The sequence below is a fragment of the Dipteris shenzhenensis genome, chromosome 28 (genome assembly GCF_047967505.1).
Source record: "Dipteris shenzhenensis isolate YYH24624 ecotype China chromosome 28, Dip_SZ_1.0, whole genome shotgun sequence".
In the NCBI taxonomy this organism is placed as follows: domain Eukaryota; kingdom Viridiplantae; phylum Streptophyta; class Polypodiopsida; order Gleicheniales; family Dipteridaceae; genus Dipteris; species Dipteris shenzhenensis.
This window is the reverse complement of record NC_141623.1, coordinates 9,274,196-9,294,630: the sequence shown is the minus strand read 5'-3', so window position 1 is coordinate 9,294,630 and position 20,435 is coordinate 9,274,196. Positions and strand designations below refer to the sequence as shown.

Sequence of the window (20,435 nt, the reverse complement as noted above, 5' to 3'; positions counted from 1 at the left end):
ATTTGTCTTTCCATCCTTCCCTAACTCAAGCTACCCATAAAGGCTTCGTTTCCAAGACGACTCCTTGCTGCTAAGCAATGGGTTCAACATTCATATGCGCAACGTCCAATCCATCCAATGTGCCAAAATGGGAGACTTAGGAGGTTCTCATGGTTAATTCAAAAGATTATAACGTGGGCAATTGGGTTAGGGGTAAACACAGATATGTGAAGCCAATATTCATCAAATATGAAACACTGTGAACTGTCAACTTTGAGGGAGAACTATAGCAACATAGGTCGCAATTAATTCATGGGGTTGTCTCAAAACCCACGTCTACTACCTTACTATTGTGTGAGGGATTCCTACCGAGGAAACTTCAATCTGTGAAATGCACTAAAAATGAGGCTTTATTTGCCAATTCCTTTGTAAAAAAGAGACTCTGAGAGCAATCATACCGAGAGTTCTTATGGTTTAAAAAATAAGCTTGACATAGAAATGCCTTTTTTTCCAAGTCTAATCAATAAATTTGCATGTCATGGAATCAATTGTCGTATGAGTACTTAGTACTTAGTCTTCACAACAATAAACAATGCAAACACCTGGCATGCAAAAAAAGACATGCCTGTCATTGCTGAGATTAATAGTACAACCTTGGCCTACACATATCTGCATGTACAGCCTTGTTACCTATGCCTGTCATTGCTGAGATTAATTTTAATCAGCAGTACAACCTTGGCCTACACATATCTGCATGTACAGCCTTGCAAGCATGTTATTGATCATTGTAGCATTGTTACCTATGCCTGCTGTTAAAGACCTTTACTTTCAGAATTGATGAAAGCAGTTTTACTCATTACAAGGCTACAATGGATATTCATTGCTTTAGCTTTATGACAAATGCTGAGTTTGTAAAGATAATACCGTCAATTGTCAGAACAGTACTACAAGTGTTCAGAAATGCCGAGGGAAATGTTAAAATAGAATATCCCGAGCTGCCAGAAAAAAATCGAACGAACAGCAAGACCCCTGCGTATATCTAAACCTTTTAACCAATTCCTCTACATCGTGCAAAAAGCCATGTCTCAACATACAAAACTGAGTGTTTTTAAAATAGATATCCTAACGTTGAAACAAGAAAATGTAGACTGTCATCTTCACAGCTCAAAAAAAATATAAGAGACAATCAAAAGATGAGCATAGAAGAAGCAAGCTATTTTATTCAATCAAAGCTCACTCATACTAGAAACTGCACCATAATTTCCAGAGGTGAGATTTTAAAAGGAATTGCTTCACACTAAAGCTGGGCTCTTTGGGAAAGTTTCTGTAAGGAAGAATGTCTTACGAAGACACTACTGCAAACAAGAACAAAAATATTCAACTGCAGGTGTGTTTTGAAAAACGGTAACTTTGATAAGAATCTCAAGGATTAAATAATTGCAAAAATGCAGTAGAATTCTTGAGACCATTTTAGTATTTGCTGTAGCATGAGATATCACATTGAATTATCTGATTAGGACCTCCATCCGAACAAATATCAAATAAGGATCTAGCTAGACAGCCTCATAAACAAGTATCCTGTCAGTGTTTCCCCAAACCAATCATCCTGAAAGACGGGGTAGACCAGTAAGTCCATTTCCACGCTCCATGATAGAACTGTTTGCTCAATGTACGTCTGCACTATAAAAACAACAGGGCGTTAAATGCATACAATGCAAAAACCACTACTGTGAAAAATTCCCACCTGCACACTCATAACAGCAACCAAGCCCCTCTATTTTACATGAACTACTTTTATCCTTTCATAAAACCTAATGCAATCTATCTGAAATTTGGCAAGCAAACAAAGACAAAGACTATATCCTAGGGCAGTCTTGCAAGTTCACTAGTGATAAATATCAGCTCTGTTAGCATAATCCCCCACATTGGAAGGGTTTGCAAGTGCCAAGGTATAATAGAAAAACTACAAATCATTTAAACACAACGCCCAATGAAGCAGGCTCATGAATACAAGCTGGGTTACTGTTCAGACAAGCAAGATGCAATCGGACATCCTGCAAATAATTCAAGGGCAAATTTCTAATATTTAGTGCACCCAGGTATCTAAGATCCAGCAAAAGCTATACCGTACAGCTTTCTTGACCAGTCCTGTATGAGCTATGAGCATGCGCAATTCAAAGCCAACATGTTCAATGATGAATCAATATTCACACTCAGTTTCTCTAGTGAAAGGATCTCAGTTTCTCTAGTGAAAGGACCTGGAAAAAACGTGTGAGAATTCAGACACTATAGCCAGTACTGAGCCCATACTGCTGAATAACATCCATCAATCTTTACTTGACCCATGAACATCATTCATTTTAGAAGTATCAGCTAACATAGGTTGGCCGTTCTACTTCTGTTTGTTCAAAGCACAAGTCCATGCTCTTCAGCCGGAATATTAGCAGCTTATCTATTAGTCATAAAGCCGTGCCCATATGCATATGTGTAGCATAGAACATAGCCGGAAGCATACTAGCACCTGCCCATTCCCTTTGGACATACTATCAGTTTTGGATGAAAGACGATCCATTTAATCATCTATGACTTTTAAGTTAATGAAACCAAACAATCAGATTAAAACATAGAAAGATAGTAGGCAGCTTCCATCAAATCAGACAAAAAGGCTCCATAGATTGGGATGGACGATCTCTTACGTGCAAGTTTTGAAACAGAGAACTATTTTAACAAAAAGATTTCAGATTGCTTACATGGAGGCTCAGCCAAGATATTCATCCATTTCGATAAATTAAGGAGATGTAACAGGGTGTCACCCACAGCAAGTCACTACAATATCCTGCCAATCTTGTCAGCACCCAATGGTAGCTGTAAAACAGTCTAAGAACATATGCTCTTGCACGTGTACATACGTGTCCACACTTTCTGTATTTTCATACGGAAATAATATTTTGTAGGCCAATTAAGAGCCCATGACGGAAGCAACCATTACCAAGGGAGCTTCCCTTCAGTTTGAGCCAAATAGGCTCTCTGCTCTGAACAAGACACTGTAGGTGTGAAGCCTGCCTCGAGGTGGTATTGGTCTTTCCTTATAATTAAAAAGACTGGCAAAGCAGCTTATGAATCGGAGACAATAAGCACAACTAAAATCCACATTGTGTTCATGTACACCTATTGAAGAAATATGTGGGTAATCCTGGGCTTTAAGGCAAGACTTCTACAGAAAAAGGTCATTGTGAAAGTAGAAAGGTTTGCCTAAGGAAAGAAGCTTCATGTGCTGAGGAGAGTTATGTGCAGCAACAGCTTGATTTTCTGAAATAAAGCATATGGTTTTATTCAGATACTTTTTTCTAAAGAAAGAAAATAGAGATTTATATTAGCATTGATAAATTACAATGCCAGCCCCATTGGCTCAAAAAGGTTTCTTCAACCAAAGGGTAGTCAAATGTCAAAAAACACGAGCAAACAAAGATGAATTTACCATGCACATCACATTCATAGTAGAACAGATCAGTTTCTTCAGACAGATTGCAGCAGTTTGAAACAAGGATGTGTTCACAAGGCCACATTGGTTGTAGATAAGCATACATATTTCTCCAAGGTATACAACAAAGAGGCTTTACACACAGACGCCTCTCAAACCACTTCAAGGAGAATGGAGACACGTGAAACTCATCGAGTGGTGGTGATATATGGCTGCTCCACTCCCCATTTGCAAGCTTCTGCTCTTCAGATTTCTCCACACATGGGAATTTTTATTCTTGAATTATTAATGCCATATGCCTATTTTTTATAAAATGTCTCGAGTATAGTGTACTCTTTTTCGACAATGGCGATTGATTTGCATTTCGCTAAGGGTAATCGCCTTGTGTCATGGTTGTAAGACACGTCAAGACACGACACGTTACACATGCTTCAGACAAGGGTGTCTACAGTGTCTTAACAATAAGATACTTAAGACACATATTTAATTATAACAATAGCATCATTTTATTTTATAATTATAAATATTTAATTTAAAAACCACATAAAAGTGTATATACAAACATATAGCTTTGGACCTTGGTTATAACTTACTAGCATAGCTAGCTGCGAGAAATACACTTAGCATTGTCGTTAAGAGTCAAGACTCAAGCCTTAAAATTTAAGAGTCCAGATTTGCTGGTTAGCAACCAACATGGCATCGGATTTGGAGCAGACTAGCACTGCAGTGCATCACACGTGTACAAAGGATTGCGTCGTCTGAAGTCGCCTTATAGGAGAGTCTAACGTGCCTAAAGTGTCTTAAACGTTACACAGGTGAATCTTAACAACCATGCTTTGTGTGACGGTCAGCTCTATTGCAATATATGTGCTCAGCAGGGGCATGTGAGAGGAACTGGAGTTCCTACTCCATCATCATACAAAGATAAGAAACAAGTCAAGCACAAGCCAGCTCAAGCAGCTGGTGTACTCTCGTGCCCACTTGAGACTCATTCAAAAATTAAATACCTTGGCTGGTCCAGCACAGGTACAATAAACGACTTGAACTTGAGACTTGCACTTGGAATATCATATTCAAGAATCTTCAATGAAGGTTGTGATTTATAAGTTTCTTGCATTCATGCCCATTGTCTTGACTCTTGAAGCATTAACCATGATGCATTCTAAGCTAGAACTTGTTTGCAGGTGGATCCCACAAAGATTGGCATAAATAAGTTGCCTACTTATGCTCCACTACAGGATGAGCAGAAGAAATATCCAGGCCTCCACGGCAAAAAAGAGGTACGTCACTCATTCAAGTTTCAGCATTGAGAGGTAGAGGCAGAGGCCGTGGTGAGGTGAATGTACTATCTAGAGCCCCTCTGTAGGAGAATCTAAGCATGTACCAAGCGTAGCTCTGACAACATGTTCAATATGACCTTTGAATGGGCCTTGTTTGCTGAGCCATGCCCAAACCAAAATGCGCAGCAGGAGAAAATTACCTGATCAAGACCTATTCAATGAATCCAGATTCCATACAAGCATGAACAAACCACACACAGATCTAGATGATAGACAGCAAGATATGCAACCAAAGCAAATATAGATATGTCACCAAAACAAGACCAACAGCTGGGTACAAAAGGGGCATGGGGCATTACAACTTATACCCCGCGGCACGCACACAACACCTTACAACCTATACCACGAGCAAAAGAGGGTACTGCTCCATTGGTGTCTGGTCTGTGTCCTCCAGGTGTTGCCTCATCTCCTGCGGCATGCCTCAGATTCAGGTCTTTAGTGGCTTTAGGAGGAGCCCCAAAAAAAATTACTTAACACCATTAGCTGGAGGTGTTATGCATCTGTGATGTTCTCTACCCAAAGCTATGGGCTGCTGGGATGGCTCTCTGTTATTGCCTAAAACTGCATTTTGCACTGAATGATGTCTGTCCCCCAGTCCATTTATATACAGTCTGTATGCCCCCTTAAATTAGCCAAGTGGCTATTCTACAGACCCAACTTGTCGATCAGTCTGCCGACCCAATCTGTGGATCCTATGGCTGACCATTCCAGCTGGCTGCCCAATTGCTTGCCTGGCCAACCTGAGCAGCCTTTGGGGCGTATAAAATTTCCCCAGACTGTGAAGCTCCACACATCCCACTCATAGGGTTTTTAGGCCCCACTTAGTACTTCCTACGGCCCTTGGGAGTGAGCCTTGGTATGCTAGGCACTAATGTTGGATTTCCACAAGAATAGAACAAGATTACATAGGCTAAACCTGAGAGTTGGACATAATCTCCGAAAATTAACATATCTTTAAGTGTATTCATTTCTAATCTGACCACTCACATGCACATTAGATGGTACAAGTCGAGCGTTAACTGCTAGTTTTAGTTTGGATTAATTCTGAGGGCATTAGCAAGGCTAGGGTACATTGTTGAAGCATATGGTGTGGCAAGACATATATGCTTATCTGAGACTGCCACATGGACGTAGTCAAAAGGAGATATCCCACATACAAAATGGGTAGTCAAGGAGGAAACGACATAATGGCTGGAGGGGAGAGATACCCTGGATCCATTTTGGGGGATTGGGCTCTCCCGTGGGTGGCTAGGCCGTGGGATTGGGACCCCACATGCGAACCACTGACACATGTAATTTTATTAGCACATCCCGTTTCTGCATGAGATGGACACTGTTCCTGGCCATGAGAGCAAAAAGAAGACTGCAGGAGACCAAGAGGGATGTCAGAATCGCCAGGTGTTGTCACAAGGAGGAATTGTCTGAAACAGGTCACTGGAGCTCACCTCTGCAAAGCAAAGGCAAGCCGCATGCATGCTAATTGCAGCGGCTGCCATGGAGGACAGACATGGGCGCAACAGTCACAGTGTAGAGTCCAGAGCGTGGGCAGAATGACAAGATGGGCAGACTTTAGCAAGTGACGCAGACAGGAAGGCAGACTATCAAGGGGGCAGCATGAACCAGTCAAATAGTGGGCTCAAGTAGCAGACCAGACCTTGGACTCACCAACTGACCGACAGCAGTGTGGACTGCAGCAATGAGCAGAAACAGCCGGCCCAACTGGTTAGAATTGACACATGTGCAGCCAGACTGTTGCAAGCACTGAGCACAAAGACAGCAAGGCGAGTGCAGACAGTAAAAGACTGATGCCCAACAGGACAACAGCACCACAGATGGCATAAAAGGCCTGAAGGCGACTGATGCAGGCAGATAGGGACCAACAGGTCCAGAGAGCTACAGACTAATGCAGACTAGACCCAACTGCAGCAGCTATGCAACAGGAGACAGCAGATGTGCACCGATTAGCAACAGAGACAGCAAAGGAGAAGGCACGACACACAGACCAAGACCAGCTAACATGAACTGCATTAAATCTTCTAGGCCAATTGTGTAAATACTTGTGTGCACAGTGGATAGAGGGTCATGGAGCCCAAATAATAATAATAATAATAATAATAAACTAACAATTAATTATTTTATTCCATTCCCTATTAAATAGCTTAGAACACTTCTTTAAATAAATTTTAATTGAGCTAAAAAAAGCTGATTTTAGCTTTTCGATTTCTCATGCATTCTTGCAAGATTGATCTGGGGATTGAAGCTTGTGCTTGAAAGACCAGCCATCTTTTTGTCTTTCCACCTTTGCTAGTGAAATCTATGTGCATCCAGCTATTTCCTAGCAAGTTGCAATTTGATTTGTGGCCTCCTGCTGCAAATCTGCGACTGAGAGACAGACAGACAGAGACGGAGAGACGGGGGGGGGGGGGGGGGGGCGACATTGAGGCTGAACATTAGGAAAAAAGGGAGCTCATTTTGGGGCCTTTTAGCCAAGAAAGAAAATAGCCCTCCACCAATCAAAGGAGAGCCAAAAAGAAAAACAAAAGAAATGTGGTCAAGTTTGCATTCAATGAGGACACTTGAGCTACTTTATTATATATGATGTACGGTGCAGAATTTGGTATTTCTGACATCACCGGCGCGTCCAGAGCAAACCAAAACCCCCGGAAAGGCTTTTGAAACGCCAAAAACGGCCCAAAGAGCAACCTGTGCAAATGAAAGCGATTTGACAGGTTGGACCGGGTTCAAAAGCCTTTCTAGAGGTTCTGGTCCGCTCTAAACACGCCGGTGATGTCCAAAATACCAAAATATGCACCGTACGTCAGTGGGGTTATGTCACATTTTATTGTTTTAGAGGAAAGATAAATGAAGAAATCGTGAATTTCTCTCGGGGCCCCAAAATGAGCTCCCTTTTTTCCTAATGAGGAGGAAGCAGGAGGTCGAAGTAGATTGAGGATAAGGAGTAAAATCCGTACATGAGTGCTCATGAGTGGAGGTGGGGCTTTTATAGTCCTTCCCCCGAATCCTCAGCCCTTGAGCTAAGTTTCCCCTCGTGCTAGCCCCACTACCTTAGTATATTTTGCCACTGCTTTACAGTAACGATCGTCAATCACAATGTTTAACAAAAACTACGCAACTTGTAACGCCTTTCGCCAAAGCCATTGCACGCGGTCCAATTCAGATCATGGGCTGTAAAGGAGACAATATTGACAACAATTCCAGTTCTGTGAAACGCAGGTCCACATAAATATAGATGAATCCAAGAACATGCCCAAACTCATCCTCTAGAAACACAACACATAGGGCAGTTTCAATCTCATGATAGTCACTCGTAAGGTTGAAAACCATAAATCCATCACGTCTAGCAGGGATTAGCTACTATGACATCCCTACCGTCGTCAATGCCCAACGGTAGGTGTAGACCATAGTACAAGCATAGGCTCTCACACATACAAATCCACACACCCACTCATACTTCAGCATCCATTTATACACCTGCAGCTCCACATAACACAAAACAAACTGCATCCCATGCAACACAAGCAATATAGATAGAACACTAGCATCTGCTCCCAGGTTCAAGCTTGAGATTTGGCAAGTTGAGTAGCAGGTCTTCTTTGGAAATAATTAGTTTAAAAGAAATTGGAGTCCCATTTTCTATGACAAAAATTTTCTTTGTTAGTACGCTTGGAAACTGGGAATGTATCCTGATGTAGCAGAAATCAGCTATCTAGATAAATACAGGAACATGCCAAGTTGTTCCTGTAAAAGCAAACCTGCAGTACAGTTTTATAATTTCCATCACAAGGTTGAAAAACCATCAACTCCATCAGACATAGCAGGGACTAGCTACTGTGACACCCCACCAATTGTCATCATTACAAAACGGTAACTGTCAACACAGAGATACCAGCCATAAGAGTTCACATGCCGGAGCTCATGCACCATCATCTTGCATAAGCAATTGCATTACAATGTTGGTCACTTCTTCTGCATATGTGGAGGATATAAATGTAAAGGCATACTCCTTAAAAAGGGCATGCAAAATAGTAGCAAGGACATATGAGTCTGCAGAAGGCCCTTTCACTCAGCGAGGAGAAGATGAGTTTTGCATTTTGAATAAATAAATGCAAATTACTCTGTCCCATAATTAGCACACTAAAACTGAAGATGAGCTCCTGACAGTATCGTCTGTCAATGGCATATATTGTATGATTTCAGAAGAAACAGTAATCACTAATGGACCGGGCATAGAGACACAGAGCAAGTATTAGTTATGTAAGCCAGCTTTTCTACAATACATTTTCTGCAGTTCTACATATCACGTGTCCTTCCGTTTTAGATCTGATGTGTGACAGCTGTCTTTTTTTCCAGAGGATGTGTGACAGCTGTCTTGCTCATAGGTCAGCTTGAAGGAAGCAACTATTGCAGGGAAATAAGAGAGAGGCGGAGGGAGGATAATAAATTAGAAATGACTGAAATTCATACCATACTCCAGCAAAGGCCAAGGATTACACACCATTGCTACTGTAAAGCGGTTTGGCAAGATAGCTTCAGTTCTCTCTCGCCACTATAAGCTCATCTGTGTACTCTGCATCCCCAGTGAAAAGTGGTATTTCATCATTTTGATCTGTGAAATTATACTTCTGACCAATAGCTCTGAGCAGCTGATATACTTCAAACATAGTCGGCCGCTCTTTTGGAGCAGAAAGAACACACGCACAAGCAACCCTTAAAAACTGGACAAGTTCCTCATCATAGCCTTTGCCCTTCAGTGAAATCTCAATGGCCTCTGCTACACGCCCATTGTTTGAAAGATATCCAACCCACTCTGCTAAGTTCCCTTTGAAATCCCCTTCGCCACACACGTCCATAGCTTTCTGACCTGTGACAAGCTCAAGGAGTACTACACCAAAGCTGTAAACATCACCTTTCACAGTAGCAACCAAGGTTCGCACATATTCTGGTGCTACATAACCCACATCTCCAAAATCCCCATTTACAAATGTGCTAATGTGAGTGTCAACTGGATTCATCAAGCGGGCAAGCCCAAAATCGGTAATCCGAGGTTCATACTCTTCATCTAAAAGTATGCTGGTGGCACTGATATTTCGGTGTATGACCCGGGGGTTGCAACTGTGATGTAACCAGGCTAACCCACGTGAAGCTCCAATCCCAATCTTGAGGCGGGTTGGCCAGTCCAGCTTACTTTCATCTGGGACTTCATGGAGACAATCGCGCAAGCTACCATTGACCATATGCTTGTACACGAGTAATTTTTCTCCACCTGCCACACAGTAGCCCAGAAGCGGAACAAGGTTTCTATGTCTCAAGTGCCCTAATGTGCTCATCTCTGACTTGAATTGCTTGTCTGTCTGCGATGATACTTGAAGCCTTTTGATCGCCAACATGGAACCATCTTGCAGGGTGGCCTTATAGACAGTGCCCGTCCTTCCTGATCCAATTATATTGTCTTTGCTGAAGTCATTAGTAGCGGCCATTAGATCGGACAATTTAATCTTCACCAAGGGCTTCTCGAACATTGATACAGTGACGGATTTAGGAGCCTTGATACGTTTCGCCCACTTATGCTCATCCCTGAGGACAGCCCTGTCCTTTCTGCGAGAACGCAAAAGAACCCACCATAGCCCAAACGCGCACACTAAAACAAGAATGGCAACCAATGCCACTGCAACTCCGACAATCACTGCTAACTTCGAGCTAGAGGATGATGAGCCACATGAACCCAACGGAGGACCACAAAGCCCAGGATTATTTTGAAACGCACTAGCAGCGAACGGACCCTTGCCAATGGCTGTTCGATTTGTAAAGCTCGAGGGAATGGGTCCAGTCAACAAATTAGAAGACAAATCCAAATCTGAAAGCCTTGAAAGAAGACCAATCCCCCATGGTATCGTCCCCGTTAACTGGTTTTGCTCCAAGTGAAGATAATTCAAATATAAGCAGGTTCCGAGATTATCAGGAATGGAGCCTGTAAATGAGTTTTGGGAAAGGTCCAGAGTTGTTAAGTAGGCCATTTGCTTGCAAATATCAACGGGAATAGAGCCGGAAAACACATTGCTTGATAAATCCAATTGCTGAAGCGATGTACAAACATTGAGACCCTTTGGGAATTGACCAGTAAGTCCTGCTTGAGAAAGCTTCAAACTGAGAACTTTGTTCTCTTGATCATTCCAGCACTGCACGCCGCTGAAGGTGCAAACGTGACCCTTGGAAACGTTGGCAAAGTCCCAATTTGCAAGGTAACCCCCAGGATCTTTAACGGATGATTTGAACTCCTGGAGGCATTGAGAATCGTCTTGGCAGAGCACATGCAAGGCGGGCAAGAGAACCAAGAAGAGAGCAACCTGCGTAAGCCTCATCCCCGCTATGTATGATCCGCGATGGGCAGCAAGACCGGCTAACTGGGTAGTTTCCTTAACGAGCGAGAAGGAAGGCCATGAAGAAGCCAGCAGCTCTAGTGGGTCAAGGGAGCGAAAGGCAGAAGGTAGGGGAAACGAAAGCCAAGAGCTCTTCTGGGCAGCGAAGGGAGAACTTGTGCAGCGAAGAAGGCGGAAAGGAGCGGAATGCGAGGTGGATTGACGAAGGGGGAGGCGAGATCTAGAGGGAAAGGGAGGGAGGAAGGGAAAGGAGAGTGGAGAAGCAAAGTTGGGGGGGGAAAAGGAGGTAGAAGGGGAAGTTAAAGGGGAGGGGGGGGGGAGTCCGCCATAGCCAGGAGCTCGGAGCTGCACAGGCCCTGAAAAGCAAAGGGGTGATGAAAAAGATGAAGAAGAAGATCATGATAGTCAAAACTAGACTCCAGTCAAACACGGCCTCCGTCAAATTTAACGTTCGCCGTTAGCCGAATCCTACTCCTTGACGATCTCCGTCTATCCAATCTACGGCCCTCCTCCTCTTCATCCGACGGCCCTCCTTCCTACCCTAACACCCCCTTTTTGCCCCCCCCCCCCCCGGCACGTCCTCCCCCTCCTCTTGACCCCCCTCCTCACCTCATCCTTATCTGCCTCTCATCGACCCATCGGTCTTTCTCTTTCCCTCATCGGTCTTTCAATAAACTTATTACCCCCTCCTCACCTGATGCTTACCTGCCTCTCATCGGCCCATCGGTCTTTCGAAACCTCTTCTAAACTTTCTCTCATCAACCGCTCGTCTTTCGAAACCTCTAATAAACTCTCTCTCTCTCTCTCTCTCTCTCTCTCCCCCCATCAAAGAGCCCCAACCCACCCAAACACTCCATCCCCTCCCATCAACCCCACACTCCTCTTTCAAACCACAATCACCGAAAACAATCCACCCTCCAATCGACCCAACACTCCTCTTTCAAACAACCCTCCTCCCCTTGTCACGCAGCCGGCCCACTCGTATGACTTCTTGGCTCTCCCAAGAGTGATTTTCCTAACCGGAGCTTCGATTTTGTGGAAATTCCACATATCTTTACTAGTCCTTGGGAAAATGGAGACCTCAAAGACCATGATGTGGACTTGCACTAGCCCTTGTTGCCTTGTATGCACGTCCAACTTTGCATCACCGTGAGGTAAAGGTAGTCAGGGCGCCATCCTTATTCTACTAGCGAATCTTAGCAATATGTTGTCATGGGCTCACCAACATTTGATAAATTTGATGCCTCTATAGGTTCCAACCTAAGGAGTCAAACCCTATTACTATGACTTATGTTCTAAGCATAAGCTCTACTTGCCTCTATCACTAGACTAATGTTTTACTAGCAATTTAGAAGTCTAATTAGTATAATTTTCCACATGTTTTTTACTTTTCCACTACCTTTGTCCCTTTAAAAACGTTGTTTAATCTCTCTCTCTCTCTCTCTCTCTCTCTCTCTCTCATATGAACCACACGGCATGCCCACAAAGCATTCGTTTTATCTTGTTTAATTCAACCTAATTAAATTGTGAAGTTCCCTATTTCGTAATTTATTGACTGACTGTGTGAACTCAACACTTAAATTCCTTTTCTTGGTCTTCTTTGACGAATCAAACATGTAGTCAAAGTATCCTTTCACACCTAGTCATCAAAAGTCACACTACCTTAGCACTCATCAAATCTTTACTTCCCTCCCACTCCAACTCTCTTGTTAGCTTTGATTTCTAGCTTTCACATTAAGTACTATGCTCACATGAGCTTCTTTTCCTCCCTGTCGTATCAAATACAATGCCCATATGTCTATGCTATGGCCCCCACTCCTCAACAACTTTCAATAGTGCTAAGGAAGCCTATGAGTGGCCATGGATATTTTAAGGCTCATCTCTTAGGTTGGACACCAAGCATTAGAGGTCTCAGAGTAAGGAAAAAGCTACCTACTCTTAGAAAATGGGTGTATGTGATGTCATAAGCCATTTGGATACATGGGTTGGCAAATAACCACATATATACCTCAGAGTAAGGAAAAAGCTACCTACTCTTAGAAAATGGGTGCATGTGATGTCATAAGCCATTTGGATACATGGGTTGGCAAATAACCACATATATACTTATATGCATACAATGAAATTGGTGCACACATGTGCACGCATGCGTGCATACACACACATGTGCACACATGTGTGTGTGTGTGTGTGTGCGCGTGTGTGCATGCCGTAGGGAGTAGGCTATAGTGAAGGGTGCCTCATTTTGCAAAGGGAAAATTGTGACATGTATTTTGGGCAATTCACTTTTTTTCTATTGGTGTGTGCAACTAGAAACATGTAGATTCTACTCTGCCCATTGCTGGTGTTGTGTGCATGTAGCATATTCGATGGCGGACTTTGTGTTCCCTTTACCAGCACGATTGGAGGCAATTTGGGTCATTGGCAGAGTTCCTGAGCCCAGCAATGTGTGCATGTTTCAAGGTGCAGACTCTGCATATGGTTGGCTTGTTGGCATTCTCTTCATATGGTTGGTTTGATGGAGGATTTGGCGTTCAAGGGAATTCATGGTTGTTGTGGTAATTGGCTTTCTTGTTTCGTGGTAGACTTTGTGAGTGGAGCGATATATTATATAAACATAGTCATAGTCCGCAAACAATTTGTCATTGAAAAGTGGTTCTCACAATGTTTTCTTGTTGGATGGTGGTACGTATGCAAACTCCCCTCTTTAATAAAAATTGATGCTTCCTACAACTTACCAAGGCTAAAATTTTTATATAGTTATGCATTCTACAAAATTTTTGCAAAATTCCCACCTCTTGTTAGTTTTTAAGTAGTGTGTCACCTACATGTTGAAACTTTTTCAACCTAAATAAGGTACTTACCAACCTATTTAAAGTCTAGAATCACATATCTCTTTGATACCTTTTTGTTTGAATGAATTTAATCATTAATTCACTTGAGATAGGAGGATATTTATCAAGAAATGGAGAATAGTTTCTTCCAAAGTTTTAGGAGTTCTAGGGATAGTAAGGCCCTATGGACCAAGCCTATGTGCTCAATAATTAATGAAGAGCATAGTAAAGTTGGTATCTTTTGAGGATATGGTACTATGTGGCAATCGGGGATAAATCTAGAAGAAAGGAAAGGACATCGAAGCCATGACATGATCAATTATTAATAAAGAGCATAGTAAAGTTGGTATCCTTTGAGGATATGGCACTATGTGGCAATTGTGATGAATCTAGAAGAAAGAAAAGGACATCGAAGCCATCTTTGAGTTTGTCACAATTGTGGAGATTCTCATCATGTTCTTAAAGCTTGCCTTACTTCTTCAATAGTACCATTAATGGAACATTCCTAGGAATCTATTGCTACATCAATGCAGGTTAAGAATAAGGAAAGAGGATGTAGCAAAATCAAGAGTTTATTTGGCATAGTTGTTGTTGATGTCATGGGTGGGTTCCAAGGAAGGGATGAGGAGAATGCTAGTTTGCATTTGATGCAATTTGAAGCAATAGATATCTCATGCTCTTGACCAAGGGGGTGATAGGTAGAAGTTGATGATTTTGTGTTATCTTGGGTAGGGCAACTATGTATTGGCATGAGTGCCATAGGGGTGTTCATTTTAGATCTCGAAAACAGTTAAAGATGGAGTCCCTTAGAGCTTTTCCTCCTAGCAACGCTGGTATGATTAACTCTATAGAGATGGAACCCCTAGGGGGTTCATCTATCTTTGGAAAAATTGAAATGAAAGATCTTATAATGCAATGCCAAGATTTTAGATCTCAGAAACAATTAAAAAGGGATTTACTTAGAGCCTTTCCTAGTACCAAGGCTAGTATGGTTTAGAACCTCTAGGGAGTTTAGCTAGCTTTGGGAAAATTAAGGAAATATCTTATAATGGAATGCCAACCTTTTCCAATATTGAGAGGGAAATCCTTTGTCTTGCAAAGTAATTAGTAATGTAATGTCTGTAAAGATTAAGAACAAGGAAGTAGTGGCTAAGGAAAGGAAGGAAATGGAAGAGAGGGTCAAAACATATCCATCCCTTAGAGGAGGATTATTCTTGGCTCACTAGTGCAAGAGGTCAACTTGGGAGCTAGGGTTGAGCCAAATTTAGTTAACTTGGATGCACAACTGAATCCATGGGAAAGAGATGAACATGTTGCACTACTTATAGTTTAAGGATGTGCTAACATGATCATATAAGGATCTGAAGTATTCCTACAGACTTATGTCAATATAGAATCCATTTAATGGACAATGCTAGACCAATTTGTTGAAGGTTGTACAGGTTGAATCCTAATACTCACTGCTATAGTTAAAGTAGAAATTGATAAATTGTTAGCTGCAACTTTTCTTGATTTGATTTTGTATGATGGATGAGTGTTGCCTACAGTTATTGTACCAAAGAAGAGCTACCATAAGATTTACACTATATTGACGGTCTTTTTCTTCCACCCTCAATTGATCAGCAAACCCAATACTTGTATGCATGGTTCTCAATGAGTGATAGGGTGCTTGTTGTGGAAGATGACTCTCTTGCACTCTAGGTTATGCTTGGTTTGTAACATTCTACTTGATGCTTGTTCTGAGAACAAGTATTATACTAAAATGGGTTTGTGTAGGCATGGATATTGGAGATGGGTGATTGAGCAAGCATGAATCAATACAAGTGTTTCAAGGAAGCCAAGTTATAGAGTAAAGATGCAAACCAAGTACCTGTATTATATAAATGGGTTCAAAGCTTGTTATAACTAGCCATAGCTCTACAAGAGTGTAAATGGTTTAATGATTCATAGGCTCTCGTCTTAGCTTGAGGCAATATACTATCACTTAAGAGCAAGCCATGACTCTATTGCTAGTGGAGCCCATTCCACTTTGGTTTCCTCCTTAAACACTTCTATAACCCTTTATACTAATTGGTTCCATAAACTACCTTCTGGATTTCGCCTGAGGATTTCTCTAAGTCATTGCTACCAATTGGTGCACCTACATAGACATCTTGCCTATCCTTCTACTCAAGACCTTGCCGCTTGGATACTTGGTGCCCTGGTAACTTGGCACTTGGTTACTCAAAACCTAGGTTGGCCAATTAATTGGGGACCAACAACTACTTGGTACTGTTCTCGGATTGGTTGGGATTTGCACCTTAGTATCCCAAGTCTTGATTGTCCTCATCTCAAATCCCCAATCGTGTATTACTTTGGCACTTTTCAACCAAGGTCTACCTAATAAAAATGGATACAAATTCATCTCCGTAGCAATGACAATCAGACTCACAACATAATGCACTCCTCCAATTGTGATAACCACATCCAAGAGGATACCTTTGGGCTCCATGGGACTCTCATCTCCCATACACATTTGGAATGGGGAAGGTTTTAAATTCTTAAGTGTCACCTCAGCCATTCGATCACAGTTTTTGAGAGCCTTAAAATTTACTCCTAAGCCATTGTCCACAACAACACCTGGTGTGAGTTCCTTCTTGATCTTGGTTGTAATATCCAAGATAGCCTCATCTATGACCAAAGTACTAATGAGACTGGAATGTGATGAGGGAATCCATTATTGGTGGTGGATTTTGCTTGGCTTTAACGTCCTTAAGGAGGAATTCTTGACAATAAGGAGAAGATTGTAGTAGTTGTAAGACTTACCCGAAGTCATGTTACGAAACACTTCCCATGCCTGGGTCATTTTTAGGCTTGTGTCAATAGATTGACTTGACTTAGGCTCATCCTTTCTTATCAATGCTTCACCTATCTTGGTTGTCTATGGGATTAAATTTTACTTGGGTGATAGGTCCATGGTAGGGTCATGTTCCTTGGCTATCTTAACCGCTACTTGCTTCTGCACCTTCCAATCTATATCTTTGGACTAGGATGCCTAGTTGTTGGTCTTAGAGACCGAGCTACTACATTGGCATCCATTGAATTTGATACCTCTACGTGGAGTACTCGATAATTGGGATCAATCTCCCTTCTTTCTACATTTCTCTTGAGTAGCTTGATGTCCTCCAAGCACAACTTGAGTAGCTTTATGTCCTCCAACCATAAATTGCATCCTACCTTAGCGTGTCCATGTTTTCCATAGAAGTAGCATCTAATCGATGGTGGTCCTTGGATTTTTTCTTTTCATGTTTTTACTTGGCCTTGCTCGGATCTTAATGCATGCTTGTCCTTAGGTTTGGTGTTTTGTGTCACATGGTTGACATACACAGTGTGGCTCTTGCCATATCAACATTTGATACAAAGGTTAGAGTATTTTGTCCACCACAGAATCGCGTAAGAACTAACAGGTAGGGGTTTTTGGGCATCCGGAATGCAATGGGACAGACGGTTTTGGAAACCGTGGTCTCAATCACTGGGTCCAACACACGAACTGAAAAACGTTTTTGGAAACAGAGCTGTTTGTAAACTCCACCGGAGTGCGAATGATGAGCAACATAGAAGTTTTTAGGACCTCCTAAGTCCACCGGAACTGACAGATCTGCAAATGGTTGCTCCAAACTTGAGTTCCAGTACCCGGGAAGAAAAACGTAGGAACTAACACAGTGAGTCAGAAATCCAATGAAATGATCCCAGATTCAAGAATAAGGTGTTTCCAAGCTCCTGAAGTGAAGTGGACACCACAATAGTTGCCTCTACAAGTCAATACAGAGTCTCTGTCATCGAATGGAATAAGGAAAAGCTCAAAAAACGACTTTTTCTTTGAAAACACTTAACAGGCTCTCAAAACTACTTCGCAAAACCAAAGTGACTTTTCCAAAGGTCCTCCAAGGTCTCTACACACTCGAATGCAAGTAAAGTCACCACAAAGCTTCCCACAGAGCTTCTCCTTCCTCCCACAGAGCTGTTGAGCCTCCAGGCATTCATGTACGCTCAGCTAGATCACCCGAGCTCTGATACTAGTTGAGAGTGATCTCAATGGAAGCAAGAACGGAAGAGGGAGAGAGAGACACAGAGAGCTATACAAGTTTTGGTGGGTGCAGAACCACCCTAATCTTCTTTTTCATTCATTTATATATGTTTTGAGTATTGTACATAACTGGGGTAAAGGCATAGTGACCTTTAACCCCCACAAGGAGAATCAGAGCCCCCTAAGCCACTCTACGTGTAACATCCTTTGTGCCATCAAGTCCACTCCATATAAAATTCCTTATCGGCCTCTTAAGCTAAGTTATGAAATCCCTTGAATGGCACTAGCAAGAACAAATAAACCATGCCATGAGTTGACCACCACTACTCTAGAGGCAAGGTTGGCAGTACCCCAAAAAAAGAGTTTTCTCCTTATGCTCTCCAACACTGCAAGCAAACTCTTGTCTTAGAAGATGCCCAAACCAACGTGGTATCCCAAATATATGATATAAACACCGCTTTCAATCCAAGTGAATCCTATGTCACTTCCCACAACCTAGCGTGTCCTTGTCTCACTGATCCAAAAGCCATCGATTTGAACCAATTAATATGTGCCCTTGTAGTTGTGCAAAATAGATCCAATGCTGTCCTAAAAGATGTGGACATTGTGGCATGGCATCTAAAAAAATAGTAATATCATCTGCCAACTCACTATCTGGAAGCTTTATTTATTGTCTCAAAGGAAGTTTCAGCCCAAAAATATCAGCTCAAGATCTAATATAGATACTCATAACTTCAACCACAAATAAATAGAGGAAGGGATCAAGGGACATCCTTCGTGGATTGACCTAGAGATCTAAAACTCTCTCCCCTTACCCCATCAATAAGAAACCATAAAGCCAAAATGAACAAGGGTGCCCTCTAAGAAACACCAATCTACTTTGTCATAAGCTTTCTCAAAATCTAGGAGTAGACTCCTAGAATGAGAAGATATTATAAAAAATGCTTCTGCCATGGACACCCCATGCACAAATCCAGTCTACATATAATGAATAAGATTAGGAAGTAAGGGCTACAAATGATGCAGGCTTATTGCTTTGGCCAAAATTTTGTAATGTGCCCAGGAGTGTAATAGGCCTCCACTGGGACACTAAATTTTTGCAACCTCCCTTTGGGATGAGATGAATGAGTGCCTCCATAAGTGAGCCAGACATCTCATTCAAGTCCCAAACACCCTGCAGGGCTGAGGTAATGTGATCCCCAATCATATCCTAAAAAGCAATAAAGAACAAGAGAAAAAGTCCATTTGAACCTAGGCACTTGCCCTTATGAAGGGCCAAGAGGGTATTCTTGAACTCTGCATTGGTGAAGGGTGCATCCAATTAGACTTGCATATCCAATTTCACCAACACCTGGAAGAGTATGTGAAATAATATGTCTAGCATCATCTCTAGTCTGAGTATCAGGATGTGCTATGAGAAGGGAGGCATAATAATCTGAAGCTATGTGCAAGATGATCTATTGCAAAATCTTGTTTGAGTCAATAAGCTGCAAAACCCTCGCTCTACTATGTTTGGGACCAAGAGTAGAGAAGAGGTCTATATTGACTTTGCCCCCATTTGAGTCCAAAATGACTCCTAGGAATGAAAGGCATACTCTACTCTCTAATCAAGAAATATTTGCAATTGATCCCTTTTTGCAGCAAGGTGCTCTTGAATCCAAGCATCCATGGGTATTTTTTGCTCTTCCCTTTGGAGGGTTGCCAACTATTGTGGCAAATACCAATCTGCAATCTCCTGGTACTAGTGATAAAATGATAAAAATCACTAATACCGGTCTAGGATGCCAACCGCATATGTGACATCCATATTTGCAAAACTCCCTCTGTGAGATCCTCCTTTGCATAAAAGGCATATGGAATCCTAATACTGGCAGAGCATTGAGGCTTAGAAATCATCAGCACTACCAAAAAGTGGTTTGAAGTGGAAACACTGGTGGCAATGCATACTGACTGACCCATCTCTATCAAAAGCCCAATCATGAACTTGAACCTACCAATCTGCATGTATAGGCATCTTCTCTCTCCTTTTGACCACGGAAATAGGAGAAATTGAGTCTAAGTGTCAAAGGCATCATGAGTCCAAGCATCTCTGGATTTCCCTTTTGATATCTTGAATTAATTCTATGCTCCCTTTTCCTCATTCTTCTCTTATCTCACCCTCTTTTCTTCAAAGCTTTGTGTGTCCATGTGAGGTGGTTATATGACTGCATCTTCTACTCTCCTAGGCAACCTCATCATAGTGGTTTGACACATGACCAAAACTAAACCCCAAATTTGTGTAACAATACCTCAAGGCTTCAATGTGACATTTATTCAAGTTGTGTGTACTATGAATGT

The 20,435-nt window shown here is 42.0% G+C and overlaps 1 protein-coding gene across 1 annotated transcript; it reads right to left on the bottom strand.

Annotated features, from left to right (window-relative positions):
- Positions 1 to 1,388: 1,388 nt before the first annotated feature.
- Positions 1,389 to 11,322, bottom strand: BIR1 (BAK1-interacting receptor-like kinase 1). The gene is made up of 2 exons (XM_087399340.1): positions 9,317 to 11,322; positions 1,389 to 1,654 (listed from the first exon to the last, which is right to left on the bottom strand). The coding sequence occupies exon 1, from the start codon at positions 11,178 to 11,180 to the stop codon at positions 9,351 to 9,353; it is 1,830 nt and encodes a 609-aa protein (XP_087255466.1). The 5' UTR covers positions 11,181 to 11,322; the 3' UTR covers positions 1,389 to 1,654; positions 9,317 to 9,350.
- Between the last annotated feature and the right edge of the window lie 9,113 nt (positions 11,323 to 20,435).